The 14944-nt window shown below is 35.5% G+C and overlaps 1 protein-coding gene across 1 annotated transcript in view; it reads left to right on the forward strand.

The window, feature by feature from the left end:
* Positions 1-14944, forward strand: part of LOC150085836 (nitric oxide synthase 1-like) — a 44138-nt gene that overhangs the window by 11579 nt on the left and 17615 nt on the right. Inside the window, exons 3-4 of the mRNA XM_090374713.1 lie at positions 3986-4064; positions 11499-11677. Coding sequence (XP_090230839.1) covers positions 3986-4064; positions 11499-11677 — 258 coding nt within the window. The remainder of the gene's footprint in view (positions 1-3985; positions 4065-11498; positions 11678-14944) is intronic.

The following is a 14944-nucleotide window of genomic DNA, read 5'->3' on the forward strand; positions in this document are numbered from 1 at the left end:
GTTATTACTCGACTAGCAGATGTTGCATTTATCATACTTTTGTAAATAATTATTTACAAAAGTGTGGTATTTTATGGAAGTCATGTGTTGACATTTGTACCGATGGTACTCCCACGATGAAAGGAGCACTAAAAGGATTTGTAAACTTAGTAAACCAACACATTTCAAATATTATTATGACACACTGTTTTATACACAGAAGTTCTAGTAGCAAAGACAGTCTTACCCGATTTAAAACTTGTACTTGATCAAGTGGTTAAAATGGTCAGTTATATCAAAACTAGACCACAAAAAATATTTTTTGAAAATTATACGAGGAACTGGAGTCTGATTATTTTTCTTTAATAATGCATATTGAAGTTCAGTGGCTATCAAAAGGAAATGTACTTATGCATATGTAAAAGTTGCATGAGGAAATGCTAATTTTTTTCACGGAGCAATCAGAATTTTGTGATTACTTAAGTAAGGAAATTTGGTGCTATAAATTAGCTTTTCTAGCAGATTTATTCGCGCAGCTAAATAAATTAAATATTAGTATGCAAGGCTCAGAGGAAAATTTACTCACTTCTACTGACAAGTTGTTTGCCTTTAAAGAAAAGTTGAGTATATGAAAAAAATATGCAAATGAAAAAAATTTAGAAATGTTTCGTTTGATTACCAAAATGAATTATACTGAAATAATTAATGTAATAATTGAAACATTAGAGCTGTTAAAGACAAAAATTGAGCATTACTTCCCGTTCCTTGATACCAAAAAATATATATGGGTAAGAGACTCATTTGCAACAAGAAACCTTCCAATGTTAGAACTTGATTTGCAAGAGGAAGAAGAATTGGCTGAGATTCATAGTGACCAGTTGCTAGAAATTCACTTATTAACACTAATATTAGCAAATTTTGGATAAAAATTCAAAATGATTTTCCACGAATTTTGGAAAAGGCAATTAGAATTTTATTGCTGTTTTCCACTTCCTACTTGTGCTAAATAGGGTTTTCTGCTTTAAACGAGATTAAACAAAAAAAGAGGAGACTAAAGTCATTAGAAGAGGAGCTGAGAGTAAGCCTTTCCACAATAAATCCTCATATTGAAAAACTGTGCCTTCCATCAAACCCAACTGTCTCACTGATTAAAATGTTATAGTTGTATATTTTTTGTTTTTATATAATTATGTTAATTTTATTTTAAATTTCATGTATGTTCTTTTAAATAATTTCTTTAATTTTAAGTTTCATGCAATTCATGTATGTTCAAAAATGAGACATTAAAAGCATTTAAAACAAATAATATATATATTGATATATAGGAATTTTGATATATAGGAATAATAATTGGATATATAGGAATTTTGCTAGCAGAGACAAGGAGGTGATTTTTTGGAGGTACATTGCAAGGTGTACTGCGTACACCATGCAATGTACACCTTGTGCACCTTTGTGCAAGGCAATGTACACCTTGAGTACTGCGTACAGGTCTGGAAGCCTCATTTTAGGAAGGATGTAGAGTTGCGAGAATGAGTACAGAGAAGGGCAACAAGATTGGTGCGCTTACAAAGAAAGGCTTAAGTTCTGCAAGTTGCAGCATCTGGAAACTAGGCACCTACAAGGCGATCTGATCGAGGTGTACAAGGCCTTGAATGGTTTGAGCAGGCTCAATGCTGATGGGATTCTTCCACTTGCTGAGATTAAGAACATGAAGGGGTATAGATTCAAATTGAGGAAAGACAGTTGTAGAATAGATGTGTGGAAGTTTGCCTTTACCCAGCAGGTAGTTGATTGCTGGAACAGACTTCCATCTGTTATTGTGAAAGTTGATAGCTTAAATAAATTTAAAGCTGAACTAGACAAATATTTGGAGTGACCGGATTGGTGAAATGGGAAGGGGTTTTTTTGCTGATACTGTATAATTTACAGTTTGTGAAGATATGTATTATACAGGGTGATTCACTACCAGTGCGACAAACTTGCAGGAGGTGTAGGTGGCACAATGACGAATCGGAATCACATAACATTGCAGGGTCTGAAATGCCTTCGTCATGCGGTAGAAGACGTTGAATGGGAGGTCGTGTGAACAGCGATCCCGCTGGAAGTCAGCATTTGTGAACTGGTTCCCGAGGCAGTAGGATGGATGAGTATTCAAACATTGAACTGGCCGACATGCACCTCGTGTATGGAGCTGCGGACTGTAACAGGTGCGCCGCTCTGCGCTTGTACCAGGAACGTTTCCTGCACAGGCATGCTCCTCATCATACGATTTTCACACGTGTGCACAGAAGGTTACATGAGACTGGTTGTTTCACGAGAGGTACCATGAATCCAGAGCGAATGACGAGGACGCCAGACAATGAGGAGAATGCCCTACGTCTTGCAGAAGGCAATCCGAGTATGAGTACTCGAGCGATAGGCCAAAGATTGGGTATTTCCCAATCCACTGTATGGAGGATACTGTCAACAAACCAAATGAGTTCATACCATCTGCAATGCGTCCAATCATTGGAGCCTGTGGATTATCCACTCCGGAGGACTTTTGCTACTTGGTTTCTTCAACAGAAACGGTTCGCAAATGCTGACTTCCAGCGGGATCGCTGTTCGTGCGACCTCCCGTTCAATGTCCTCTACTGCATGATGAAGACATTTCGGACCCTGCAATGCTATGTGATTCCGATTCATCTTTCTGCCCCCTACACCTCCTGCAAGTTTGTCGCACTGGTAGTGAATCACCCTGTGTATATATTATAAATATTATAATATATGTATATATAATATATATGAGTATAATAGTGATTGTAGTGTGCCGCAAGAATGAAAATGTTGATTAACACTGACTTAATGTGTGTAAAATTTCTGATAAAATTTTTCATAAAAGGGATTTGGTTTTTTTCCCCTATTAAATTTTATCCTAAAGGGATGTTATGATGTTGTTGTTTGTTATTTTTGGGTTTTAGGAGCATTAGCAACTAAGGCCATATTGCTCCGGGGATAGGCTGTGGTCACGAGCTCGAACCCCAGTCTAATAAAGAAGCATGTGCTACGCACTGCTGCTCCTGCCCACCTGGCTACGGAGGCGCCATGTTATGATGGATCCACAGCCTGGGACATCAGGACTGAAAGGGAACAGAGATGGACAATATGTTGAAGCTGATGACATTGAATCAACTCTTTATAATATGTCATCCAATATTGAAATAGAATTCTGTTTAAGTACTTTGTATTCTGAGTCTCATTCAGATGCATCTCTTGATGTTAGAATGCTTAAAAAAAAAAAAAAACAGATACTGGTGATACTTGGAGTGATGATTCTTAAAGATTAAATCCCTTCCATTTAATAAAAAGTAGTGTCTACATGGTCCAGCACCCCAAGTCACACATAAAGGACCCTCACAAATATAAAAGGCAGCAAATGTGTTAAGATGCTTTTATACCACATGGATTGGAAAAAACAAAATAGGTTTTTATTGATAGTTGCTTCACTTATAGGCACAGTACTGATACTGAATTGTTATCTGGTGAAGTTTCAGGATTCTTTCCAAATTCTGTAATAGGTTTCATGATAGGATTTGAAGAAGAAAAATACCACTCTGCTGCTAAATGTTCAAAAAAATAAATAAATAAAACTGAAAATATTTTATTTTATTTTGAAAACATCATTGATAACAATTTGCTGCTGATATTGTGCTTTTAAATGATATAAATAGCAACAAAAACCCCATTTTGGTTTTTTTTTTTTCAAATCAATGTGGTATAAAAGTGTCTTTACAGATTTTTTTTTATATATTTTTATCTTAATAGATATTAACCACACATTATCATTTCCTAACTATATGAATATGTTGAATGATCTGGATTTCTCAGTATTGCATAGTAAAACAAATTGTTTTAAAAGCTTCAAATTGTTCAGAAAAGTTTTAAAAAGTTCAAAAAGTTACAAATTTTAAAAGTTTCAAATTGTTCTATTAATTTCATTCAATTTATATATATATTTTTTTAGATCTCTCTTTTCTGCATAATAAAAAGGTGATGCCTTGTAAAATGTTGTCACGTGCCTACTTAAAGTCTAAATGTTCAGAGTAAGTATGTTTTGCTCTTTCTGCTGTTTTATCTAATAAGTAGTACTTTTTTTTTTTTTTTAATAATTCAGATAATTTTTTTCATATAGATCAAGAATCACATATTTCCTGTTTTAATTTATTAAAACTCTCAATATCACTATGAAAAACATTATATAAAAGAACATCACAGTAGTTAATATATACAGGTTAATCTGAAACCATATGGTCCAATTACATTAAAATTCTACCTGCATTTTTTGATATAGAAATAGCAATAAAATATCCAATGACTTTGCCATATTGTAATATAAATTATATAAATCCAGTGTACTTCAGATACTTATGATTTCCATAACATTACATAACAGTTAGTATTAAAGTGGCAGAACAATGCAAAGTTTATATAGAATGCCAGAAACAAAAATTGTCATTCTACTTTTTTTGTATTCTAACCCCCCCCCTTTTTTTTTTCTTCAAATGTTTGTTTACGTCATATCCTTCCAGATATGACATACCAAATCAAAGTTAATGAGTTACCATCATTAGCTGATATATGTTTAGCAGGAATGACGTTATTTTTGGAAATGATGTACCAAATCAAAGTTAGTGAGTTATCATTAGCTGATTTCATTGGCACTCAGAATCAAGAATATTGTAGGTTTACTGAGCTGTCTAATCATAGCAAATAGATCACACTTACATTGAGCCCAGTAGTAGATCAAGTTTGAAATTGTCCTTAGGAAGGCCAAATTGTTTTCAGTGTAGCTGTTAATGTATTCTTTGGATTGAACTTGCCCGCTGGTAACTTTATTATCTTTACCTGTGTATTTGAAAGCCCGTTAAAGAGTCTCTCATTCTCAATCTCATTATATTTATTGCTACATAAAGGAGATGATATGGAGTAACACCATGAGTCGGTTAGATCGTGTGAGCTCGCTCATTGCCATCATGAACAGAGTCACATGAAATTTTCTCTGAATTGTCCAAGATAAATTCTGGGAAAAGAGACTTCCTCTGCATGCTCATCAAACAGTAAGCTCTGCAGTACATTAATTTCTCCTGGGACAATTCTAAGATATTTATCATTGCTCCACAACAACTTTTGTTTTTGGGCGATGAGACTTTCCTCGATCAGAACCACTTCACTTATGTCATCTTTAGCCAAATTAATTTCCATGTGACTGTCACCTAAGAATGACTGATCTATCATGATTTGATACAATCGATAGAGAAGCATTTCAACCAAATATAGAAGCCATGCTTTAATCACTCGCTTTCTTACTAACCCGATCAAATAGCTCGACTTGTGTATTTTCTTGCATTTTATATGCACATGTACACAATGATCATTGTTGCTCTCCCTTGGCAAGCGATGGATCATCATGTTGACTGAAACAGCACATTGATCACTTGGCCCAGAATGCCATATTGTCTGTATGCGTGTATGGTAGGCGAGGAAAACTAAGCCTCTCTGTCACTACATCCAACTTCAGCAAATGTGATGGAATTTCTGGGTAGACAAAGCCATTCAACAATTATATAGCGCTGGAATGGTGTTGTTCTAAAGTGATCCTCTGCAGCTATTACACACAAGGATCCCGTCGACGTTAAAATTGGGAAATGCAGTGTGCATCAATGATGAATCTTTAGCAGCTGGTTTCTTTGTGTCATTTTCAAACCATAGACGATCGCAAATGTAGCATACAGAACAGAAATATTTTTTCATAAATCTCCTTTCGAACTCTCAATGCACATTCTTATGTAAATAGTAGTCGGTGTAAAGAAAAGGAGCTTGACCATTTAAACTCATCTGCTCTGCAATTCAACAATACAAATACTTGTATTGTTGCATGATTGAGACATCATGCTATTCAACAAATGGGTAATTAGGCTATTGACTTGGATTTCACTAACCTTTTCCAAATGTTGATTCGGAAGAGTAAGTAGCAGGTGTGAGTATAAAATGTTACATCATCCATACTAAATATTTCGGACTGCAGTATAATGCTAATGTCACTAATGTTGATTCGGTAGAATAAATCAATAAGTAGTGGGTGTGAGCAGAAAATGTTCATTGTTCATAACTTTGGTTCTAGTTGTCCGATTTTAAAACGGTTCTGAATTTCGTCATAGTTGTTTTCACATAAAACATCTTTCGTGTGTACAGGGTACACACACTTTTTTTTTTTTTTTTTTTTTTTGTGAGACCACAAATCAGTGAGTCTTCTGACATTAGAAATGGATTATGGAAGATAGTGATAGTTCAGATGAACAGGAAGCTGAAGCTAGGGCAACCAGCCTAAATAACTTTTAGAGATATGTTAATGTAGTAAACAATATGCAAATATTTTAGTGTAATCTGTGTTTATAGCAATGTTAGCAGTGTTGGTAATGGAATGAATGAGTTTGAATTCTCGGATGGGATAACAGGTGCCAACATAATAAGGCTAAGATAAACCTAATGTTACTCAGAAATAGGGTATGTTGAGTTTTGCTATGGCATGTACAGTGTATGTAGGAAAGATAAACAGGTGAGGATGGGTAGGGTTAGGCTATTGTAAAAAGTAGTCTGTATGTGGTAAGAGTGAATGCATTTCCAGATTCAGAACTAAGGCATGCCAGCATTGACTCTGTGGGATGTGATGTAATAGGAACAAAAGGGAAAATGAGAATAGGATGTGCTACAGACCAGAAGATTGTGAAAAGTATGATAGTATAGGAATCCTTAGTGGGAGTCATCATAGAGTGTTACGATGGATGATGATCAGTGAGGTTTCAGTTGTTAAAGGTAAGGGCAGAAGTTTCATTTCAGAAAAAGAAACTGAGAATCTAAGACACTACATGGCCTCTATCAACTCAGAAGGATGACAAACACAGAATAATTGTGGAATAACTTTAAGCTATTGTCAAGGAAATCAAGAAAGATTATATACCTTTAAGAAATTATAGTATAAGGCAGGGGGGCCAAGGTGAATAAATAAGGAACTGGCTAGTTTAATAAAACAACAACAACAACAAAAAAAAAAAAAAAGAGTCAGTTATAGATCAGTGAAAAGCTCTGACGCATATGATTATAACACAAAATGATTCAAAATTAATGCAAACCAAATTGTAAGTGTTAATATACTATTTACAATTTGATGGTATTTGGTGCTAACTTCTACAGTACCAGTGCTAGTCCTCTCCAGATGTCGTGCAGTCATTACCATTATATATTAGCTTTCATTCACTAACCAGTAGTGTTTTGATTACTATGAAAGTTACACATAATTTTACCCTGGTACAGCATCATACATATGCATAGTTAAAATTTTATGATCCCAGATTTTTATCCTGAGAACTACTTAAAAAAAAGGTAGTATGCACTAACAACTTTCACACATTGGAAGAATTACTCTAAAAGTCATTATTGAATGATAAATTTCACTGATAACTGTTCACAACACTGCATCGATTCTTATGAAACACAGTGAAAAGGGTTTGTGTTTACATTTGGGTAGAAGAACATTTTCAACATTTATTATAATCTTAATTATATTTATAAAAACCATTCAAATAAAATTGAAAATATACTATGGATTGACCGTCTTTTGGATTACCCTGTAGTTACCACAGAATTAGTTAGGCTGACAAAGGCTGAATATGAGAAATCACAGGCAAAGAGACCAAAGGAAAGGAATAAATAGTTTCCCATGTATTAAATACAAAAAAAAAAAAAAAAAAAAGCAAATGGATTGGAACCATTATGTAATAGATATAGGAAAGTTACTGATAATGAGCTGATATAGATGATGAATTGAATGGGCATTTTGAATGTCTTCACAGATGAAAGCTCATTTTTTTCCTTACTTTCTTATATATTGTTAGGAGAATCTATGTTTGTAAGCAATTGTTAATCAGCATTACAAAAGTTAAAGAGTTGTTTATTGGAAAACTTTTGAGTTTGTAAGTAAATATATTCCTAGTAGTAGTAGAATGATGAAAGGAGGCAAAAGGAGGTACAGCAGCCATTACAAATTAAGTAAAAATTCATTTACTTAATTTCCATCCCTTCCAGTAATTTGCCCAATCCTTTAAATTTATTTAAACTACCCACTTCCACAGCACTTTTTACAAAAGCAAATTTCTGGATACTAAATACTTCAGTCAGGTCTCTTTGCAGAATGACTAGTTTCCAGATACTGCAATTTGCAGAACTCAAGTTTTTTTTTAGATGGGAAGAGTACCCTTTTGTGCCCCTAACTAATCTTGTTGCTCTTCACTGCACCCATTCCAAAAGGTATATATCCTTCCTAAAATGAGGGTTCTAAATATGTATGCAGTACGCAAGGTGTGGCCTAACCATTCCCTTATACAACAGGATAATTTTTTTTTTTTTTTATTTATTTGGAATAATGCATACATTGTAGTGATAAACACTAGTTCACCTGTATGCAGAAATCCAAAATAAGAATTAATATGAATGTAAAATGATCAGTAATATGCTGTTATTTACAGCTTTGAACATTATGACATGTGAATAATAATCTAAAAATTAAAGCCTCTTTATTCCTGCTGGCAAAATATCTGAATATCATTAACAGAACCTCATGACTTAGCTTGTCTGCACTGCTCAGAAAACTTGAGGTCAGACTGTACAATAGCTCATATGACTTTTGTAAATGTCATATACTTAGTTCTTTTGTGGGAAGCGGTGAGAATGTACACTGAAAGGACAGAATTCATGGGATACCAGTGAATTCATAGAATTCACTGGACGCACTCTGTGGAGCATCTTTGGGATGCTGTTGAAAAGTCCGTTCGAGCTTTGGATCCTCCACCCAGGAATGCAACAGAATTATGGACAGTGGCGCAGCAAGCATGGATGGAAATACCTGTGGAATTCTTTTGTGAACTAGTGGACTCAGTGCCTTGCTGTTTGACAGCCCTTATCTGGGCAAAAGGTGGGCCTACCTATTGCTAGGTAGGTATTCTTGGACATAGTGATTAAGAATGGGAATACAAAGTCATTTACATTGAAATGTTCTCAAGGGAACACAGCATGGTAAAGAAAAATCTTGCTTAACTAACCTGATAAAATATTATGACAGTGTCACTCATGTTCAGTACTGGATGTGACTTTGACTTTGTTACCTGTACTTTAACAAAGCATTTGACTCTGTCCCCATATAGGAATTGCTATGTAAGCAGGAAAGTACTGAGATTGTAGGCTCATTAGATGGGATTACAGGTTAGGAAGAAAAAAAGTGATGTAATAAAGCTGTTCAGAATGAGCTATGATTGGTTTAGGGAATATACGAGGGGGTATAAAAAAGTTCATATGCTGACCTAGATAAAACATCAGTAGGAAGATGCCGTTTTTAATATAAGTTAATAACTAACATGTGAAATTTCATTCCCGTAGGTGTGTGGAGGTGGAGCCCGGAATCTGAGGAAGGACACTATGGTTGACAAAGTGGAGTATCGAGCAGTGATCAAGTTAGCATTAGCATTAGTAGAAGCATATGATGCAAGAAAGCAAGCTGATGCAGCATCAGCCAAAAAAAAAAAAAAAAAAAAAACACACGCCCATTTCACTCCTCCGTTCATTCCAAGTACCTGTCCAGCTCAGCCTTAAATTTATTTAGGCTATCAACTTCCACAACAAAGGATGGAAGTCTGTTCCACCAACAAACCACCCACTGGCTAAAGGCAAACTTCCGCACATCTATCCTACATCTGTCTTTCCTCAATTTGAATTTATGTCCTCTCAAATGATTATTCTGAGCAAGAGGAAGAATTCCATCAGCAATGAGCATGCTCAAACCATTCAAGGCTTTATACACCTCAATCAGACCACCTTGGAGGTGCCTAGTCTCCAGACACTGTAATTTGCAAAATTTAAGCCTTTCTTCGTAAGAGCAACCCTTTGTTCCATTCACTAATCTTGTTGCCCTTCTCTGTACTCATTCCAACTCTACATCCTTCTTAAAATGAGGCCTCCAGACCTGTATACGGTACTCAAGGTGTGGTCTGACCATTGCCTTATATAAGGGGATCCCTGCTAGAAAAATTCCTGTATATCATTGACAAGACACCATGAGCTACTCTTGCAGACCGTCTGCACTGCTCAGAAAACTTCATATTTGCCTGCACAATTACCCAGGTCCTTTTTGTTCTCTACCACTGTCAGTGTAGTACCACAGAGTTGATACGTCACTCTGGGGTTGCTGTTTCCCATAAGTTTCTGCATTTGCAGAGCAAGAAAGCTCAGGAATTGACAAAGAAATGAAAGCTGTGTATGGGCAGAATTGTCCGTCTTATGACACTATAAAAAAAGTAGAAACGTGAGTTCCCGTGCTATCGTAGAAGTAGAAAGCTACTCAACCTTTTCAACAGTCAGACTGTTGCAAAGGTTGAGCAGCTGGTGCTGAGTGACAGATGTGTGACAATTCATTTCATCACAAATGCAGTGAGAATTAGTTATGGATCTGCCCACAGCATTTTACATGACCATCTGCATATGTCTAAGGTCTCCACACAATGGGTTCCAAGATTGATTGATGCCTTTGCAGAAGCAGTGTCGAATGCAATGTTCTCACCAACTGTTGGATTTGTGCTACTGCAACACTCACCCTATTCTCCTGACCTAGCCATCAGACTTCTTCTTATTTCAAGAAATGAAGAAATAGATACAATTTTGATTCATCTCAGGAAGTCATCAGTGAAGTGGAATCGTTGTTTCAGGCAAAACGTGCGGACTTCTATGATCAAGGTATTAAACAACTGATCCGTAGATGGGAGAAATGTGTTAATACACGTGAATAGTAAATAGAAAAGGATTAAAGTTCCTGTGAAGTTTCATCTTTCTAGGGCTATTATTTCTAAGTAAGGGTATGAACTTTTTGATACCCCTCATATGTACTTGTTTCTGATTTCTTAAACAGGTACATTGACATAGGGATACAGGATGCCGTGTCAAAATTTGTAGAACAGTGATAAGAGAGCACCAGGCAGTGCCCCTTCAGAACAACTGGGATAGGCTTCAGCAACAGTTCTAGCAGTATTTAAGTCAGCAACATTTAAATGTTACAAAATCCAGTTATAAACTTTAAAAATAACAGTCGTAGAATAACTTTTATACTAGTGAGAGGGATTTAGTTTAAACATCAGAGTAAGAAGGGATTTGGGATCTGCTAAGCTCCATTTACTTTTCTGACAGAACTTATTAGTTGCTTCAACCACCATTCATCTCATTTTTCATAATTATTCACTTTAAAGATACTACTTTAGTATTCCTTTCACTTTAAAGATACTACTTGTGCATATTTCTGCTCTGTACATGATTCAAATCTGCATGTATCTGTAAACAAATAAAACACATATAACAAATATATAATAATATTAAATAATAAGAAATTAATATGAATTGATTTTAACAGGTTTCTTCTTTATTCTTTTTTTATGTTTTAGAAAACAGACAATTTTAGTCAGATTAGATACCAAGGGCAGACCAGAACTGATGTATGAACCTGGTGATCACCTTGGAGTATTTCCTGCTAATTCTGCTAACATAGTTAATAGCATTCTCACTCATCTTAAAGATTCAGATTATAAAGAAAATGAAATTGTTCAAGTTGAAGCAAAAGTAGGTAAGGAAATTTTTCGTAGTTTGTCTTCAGCATTAGCATTAATCCATTTTTTTCCCATCAACTTGGCCTTGAACTAATAACCCAGATAGTCATAATCAACAAAGTTTTAGGCTGAATTTTTAGTAAGACTGTCTAGTTGGACAAAGCATTGTACACTAGCTTAATGTGATAGGGATTGGAGGGTTCCCTAAACAACTGCCATAGGTGCAGTTGTTTAGAGAATTCAAATCTGTAACCAGATTTTCTTCTGATATCATTTTCAGCTGTGTAATAAGGGAAGGAGAGCACAGAAATTAACCCCTGCCCACAGCTGCCATGACCCCTCACTATATCACTGAAGCATTATGTAACCCTGTGAGCCACAGTAACCATTTTTAATACCAAAATGGTAATTATGAATGTAGGCACACTCTGTTACCAGATATACAACAGTGGTGAGAAGCAAATTATCATGGCCATACAAAAAAATAAAAAATAAAAGGTTGAATCTTATTTTACCAATAGCATTATGTATCTCCAAGCCAAAATAATAGCATAATCGGCACCTCTGTAGCAGGTGGGCAGGAGCAGCAGTGCATAGCACATGCTTCTTGATTAGACTGGGGTTCGAGCCTGTGACCACCAAATATGGAGAATGAGGAAAGGTCAGGGAGTGACCACCACATATCCCCAGAGTAATATGGCCTTAGTTGCTAATGCTCCTAAAAATCAAATAACAACAACAATAGCATAATCACTTGGTACCTGGTTGGAAAGATCGGGGTTAAATACATTTATAGTTTGGAAGAATTTTTGACAGCCATTTAAAAAATACCACATCTCCACTTGAGACAGAAGAGTCTCGAGCAAAGGTGCAGGGTTCTTTTATTATATGCACAGATTCAGGTTTTTCCATAATCCCATAATGATAAATCTTCTGTCTTTGTTCAGCAATTGATCAGCATTTTCTATAATTATCCATTATGATAGTGTTTGGTCTCTACCTTGAGAATTAGCAACCACTGTTTTTCGTCTGTCTTCAAAATGCTCCCACCACCTGAACACTGTTGCTTTGCTTATTGCTTCTGGCTTTCGATAACATCTCTATCTCCTGACTGCTTTTTCTGAACTTCACACGTGTTTACTTTAAAACATGGAATATTGTTCAGTGTAACCATTGAAAGGTGGTTTTGTAAAACAGCTATAAGACATATGCCCACAGTGGAACACAACAATGACCATTGTATGCCCACAGTGTTATGCATTGGTGAAGACAATTTAAATAGAACATGACAGTTATATTCAACTCACACATTGCATTGTGTGGAATCTGGCTGATGTTTTATTTATGAGTATTAAATAAAATTATCTTGTAAATTTATAAAATAAAATAATGTCATATTTAAAAGCATTTTAGGGCTAAAGCATCAGGTTGCATAGAAGTTAACTGACGTATAAGTTAGTGCAAATACATCATTTTAGTACTCAGGCAACTACTAAAGTAGCTAAGAATTGGCATCATTTAAGTATACCTCATATTGTGAATACCTTCACAATGAGTTCCCAACCACCTTAGATTTAACGAATATCCCTATTCCAGCATCAGCCTATTCACTAATGATTCATGCTGCATGCCTATCAGAATGGACAACAATCTGGCATTCTCAAACTAACAATAAACACGATCCGAAAATTTGGTGCTCCAGTGTCCGTACATCAAGACGAGAAGAAGTTGTCCTTTCGAGGGCAAGAATAGGTCACACTCATCTAACCCACCTTTATTTACTCACAGGAGACGATCCACCACAGTGTTCATATTGTTATATAAATCTGACTGTTAAACACATTCTCATTGACTGCCCCTACTGTAGACAAGACAGAACATCACCCTGCTATCACTGCTAAATCTTGATAAACCACTAACTTTAGAGAATGTCATTGGTGACAAGGCAAATATTTCTGAATTTTTCAACTACCTCAAGCAAACTGGACTTTTTAATCATTTCTGATTTTACAAAAATTTCTCGTATCCTTATATTATAAATGAATAGGCACATTATAGCCACAGCAGCTTATGCGCTGTCAAACCCCCATAACAACAACAACAGTGAGTTGCCATGATATTACACTACCTCAAATAAGTAATGCTTCACCAATGGAGAAGACTACTTATTCTCGGTGGATACCGCCACCCAGATGGCACCGTTTCAAAACTTATTGGCTTCTCGTCGGTGGGTGGACAGATACTCTGGTGTTTCAATGATGACAATCCATTTATGAAGTATAACTCCACAATATGGGAGATGCCTGATAGTGTGCAAGTAGATTAAACTTAAAGCCTCAGGTTGCATAGAAGTTAACTGACGTACAAGTTAGGTGACGTACAACTTAATTGACATACAAGTTAACTTATATGTCAGTTAACTTCTATGCAACCTGAGGCTTTAGCCCTAAAAGGCTTTTAAGTTTAATCTACTTGCACACCATCAGGCATCTCTCATATTGTGGAGTTATACTTCATAAATGGATTGTCATTATTGAAACACCAGGGTACCTGTTCACTCACCAATGAGAAGCCAATAAGCTTCAAAATGGTGCCATCTGGGTGACAGTATCTGCTGAGAATAAGTAACAATAGTCTTCTCTGTTGGTGAAGCATTACTTATTTGAGGTAGTGCAGTATCATGGCGACTCGTGAAGGTACTCACAATATGAGATATACTTAAATGATGCCATTTCTTAGCTACTTTAATAGTTGACTGCATACTAAAATGATGCATTTGCACTAACTTGTATGTCAATAATGTCATATTAAATAAAAATTTCATTTTTAGCTTTTTTGTTGAATGAGAAATGGTATTTTGTTAATTTGGATTTACACTACTTATCCCACTTTTCATTGTTTGAAATTTCTTGAACCATATAAATACACATTATATATATATTTTTTTTCATTCTTCTTCTATTATCCTCCTCCCCATTACTTAGTTTTCCAGCTCTTCATTAGCAAAGTCCCCCACCTCCTTGAAAAAAGTGATTTTCATAAAATACATAATGGAGAATAAACTAGATTATAATATGCCATTGTTCTGGTGTACTACCTGTAATTAGTATTGTCAATTGATCCAAGAAAGCAAGCTCAAATAGCATCAGCCAAAAAAAAAACTTCCCACTAGTTACCAGATTCTGCAATTTAATTGCCCTAACTAAAGCCAGGACCCTCTCTGCCAGTACTATATAATTAAATAGTATATATGCCCTTTAAAATGAGAGCTAATCAGTATCCAC

Source organism: Mastigoproctus giganteus, chromosome 5 (genome assembly GCF_048544385.1).
Source record: "Mastigoproctus giganteus isolate SK-2022 chromosome 5, ASM4854438v1, whole genome shotgun sequence".
NCBI lineage: Eukaryota > Metazoa > Arthropoda > Arachnida > Uropygi > Thelyphonidae > Mastigoproctus > Mastigoproctus giganteus.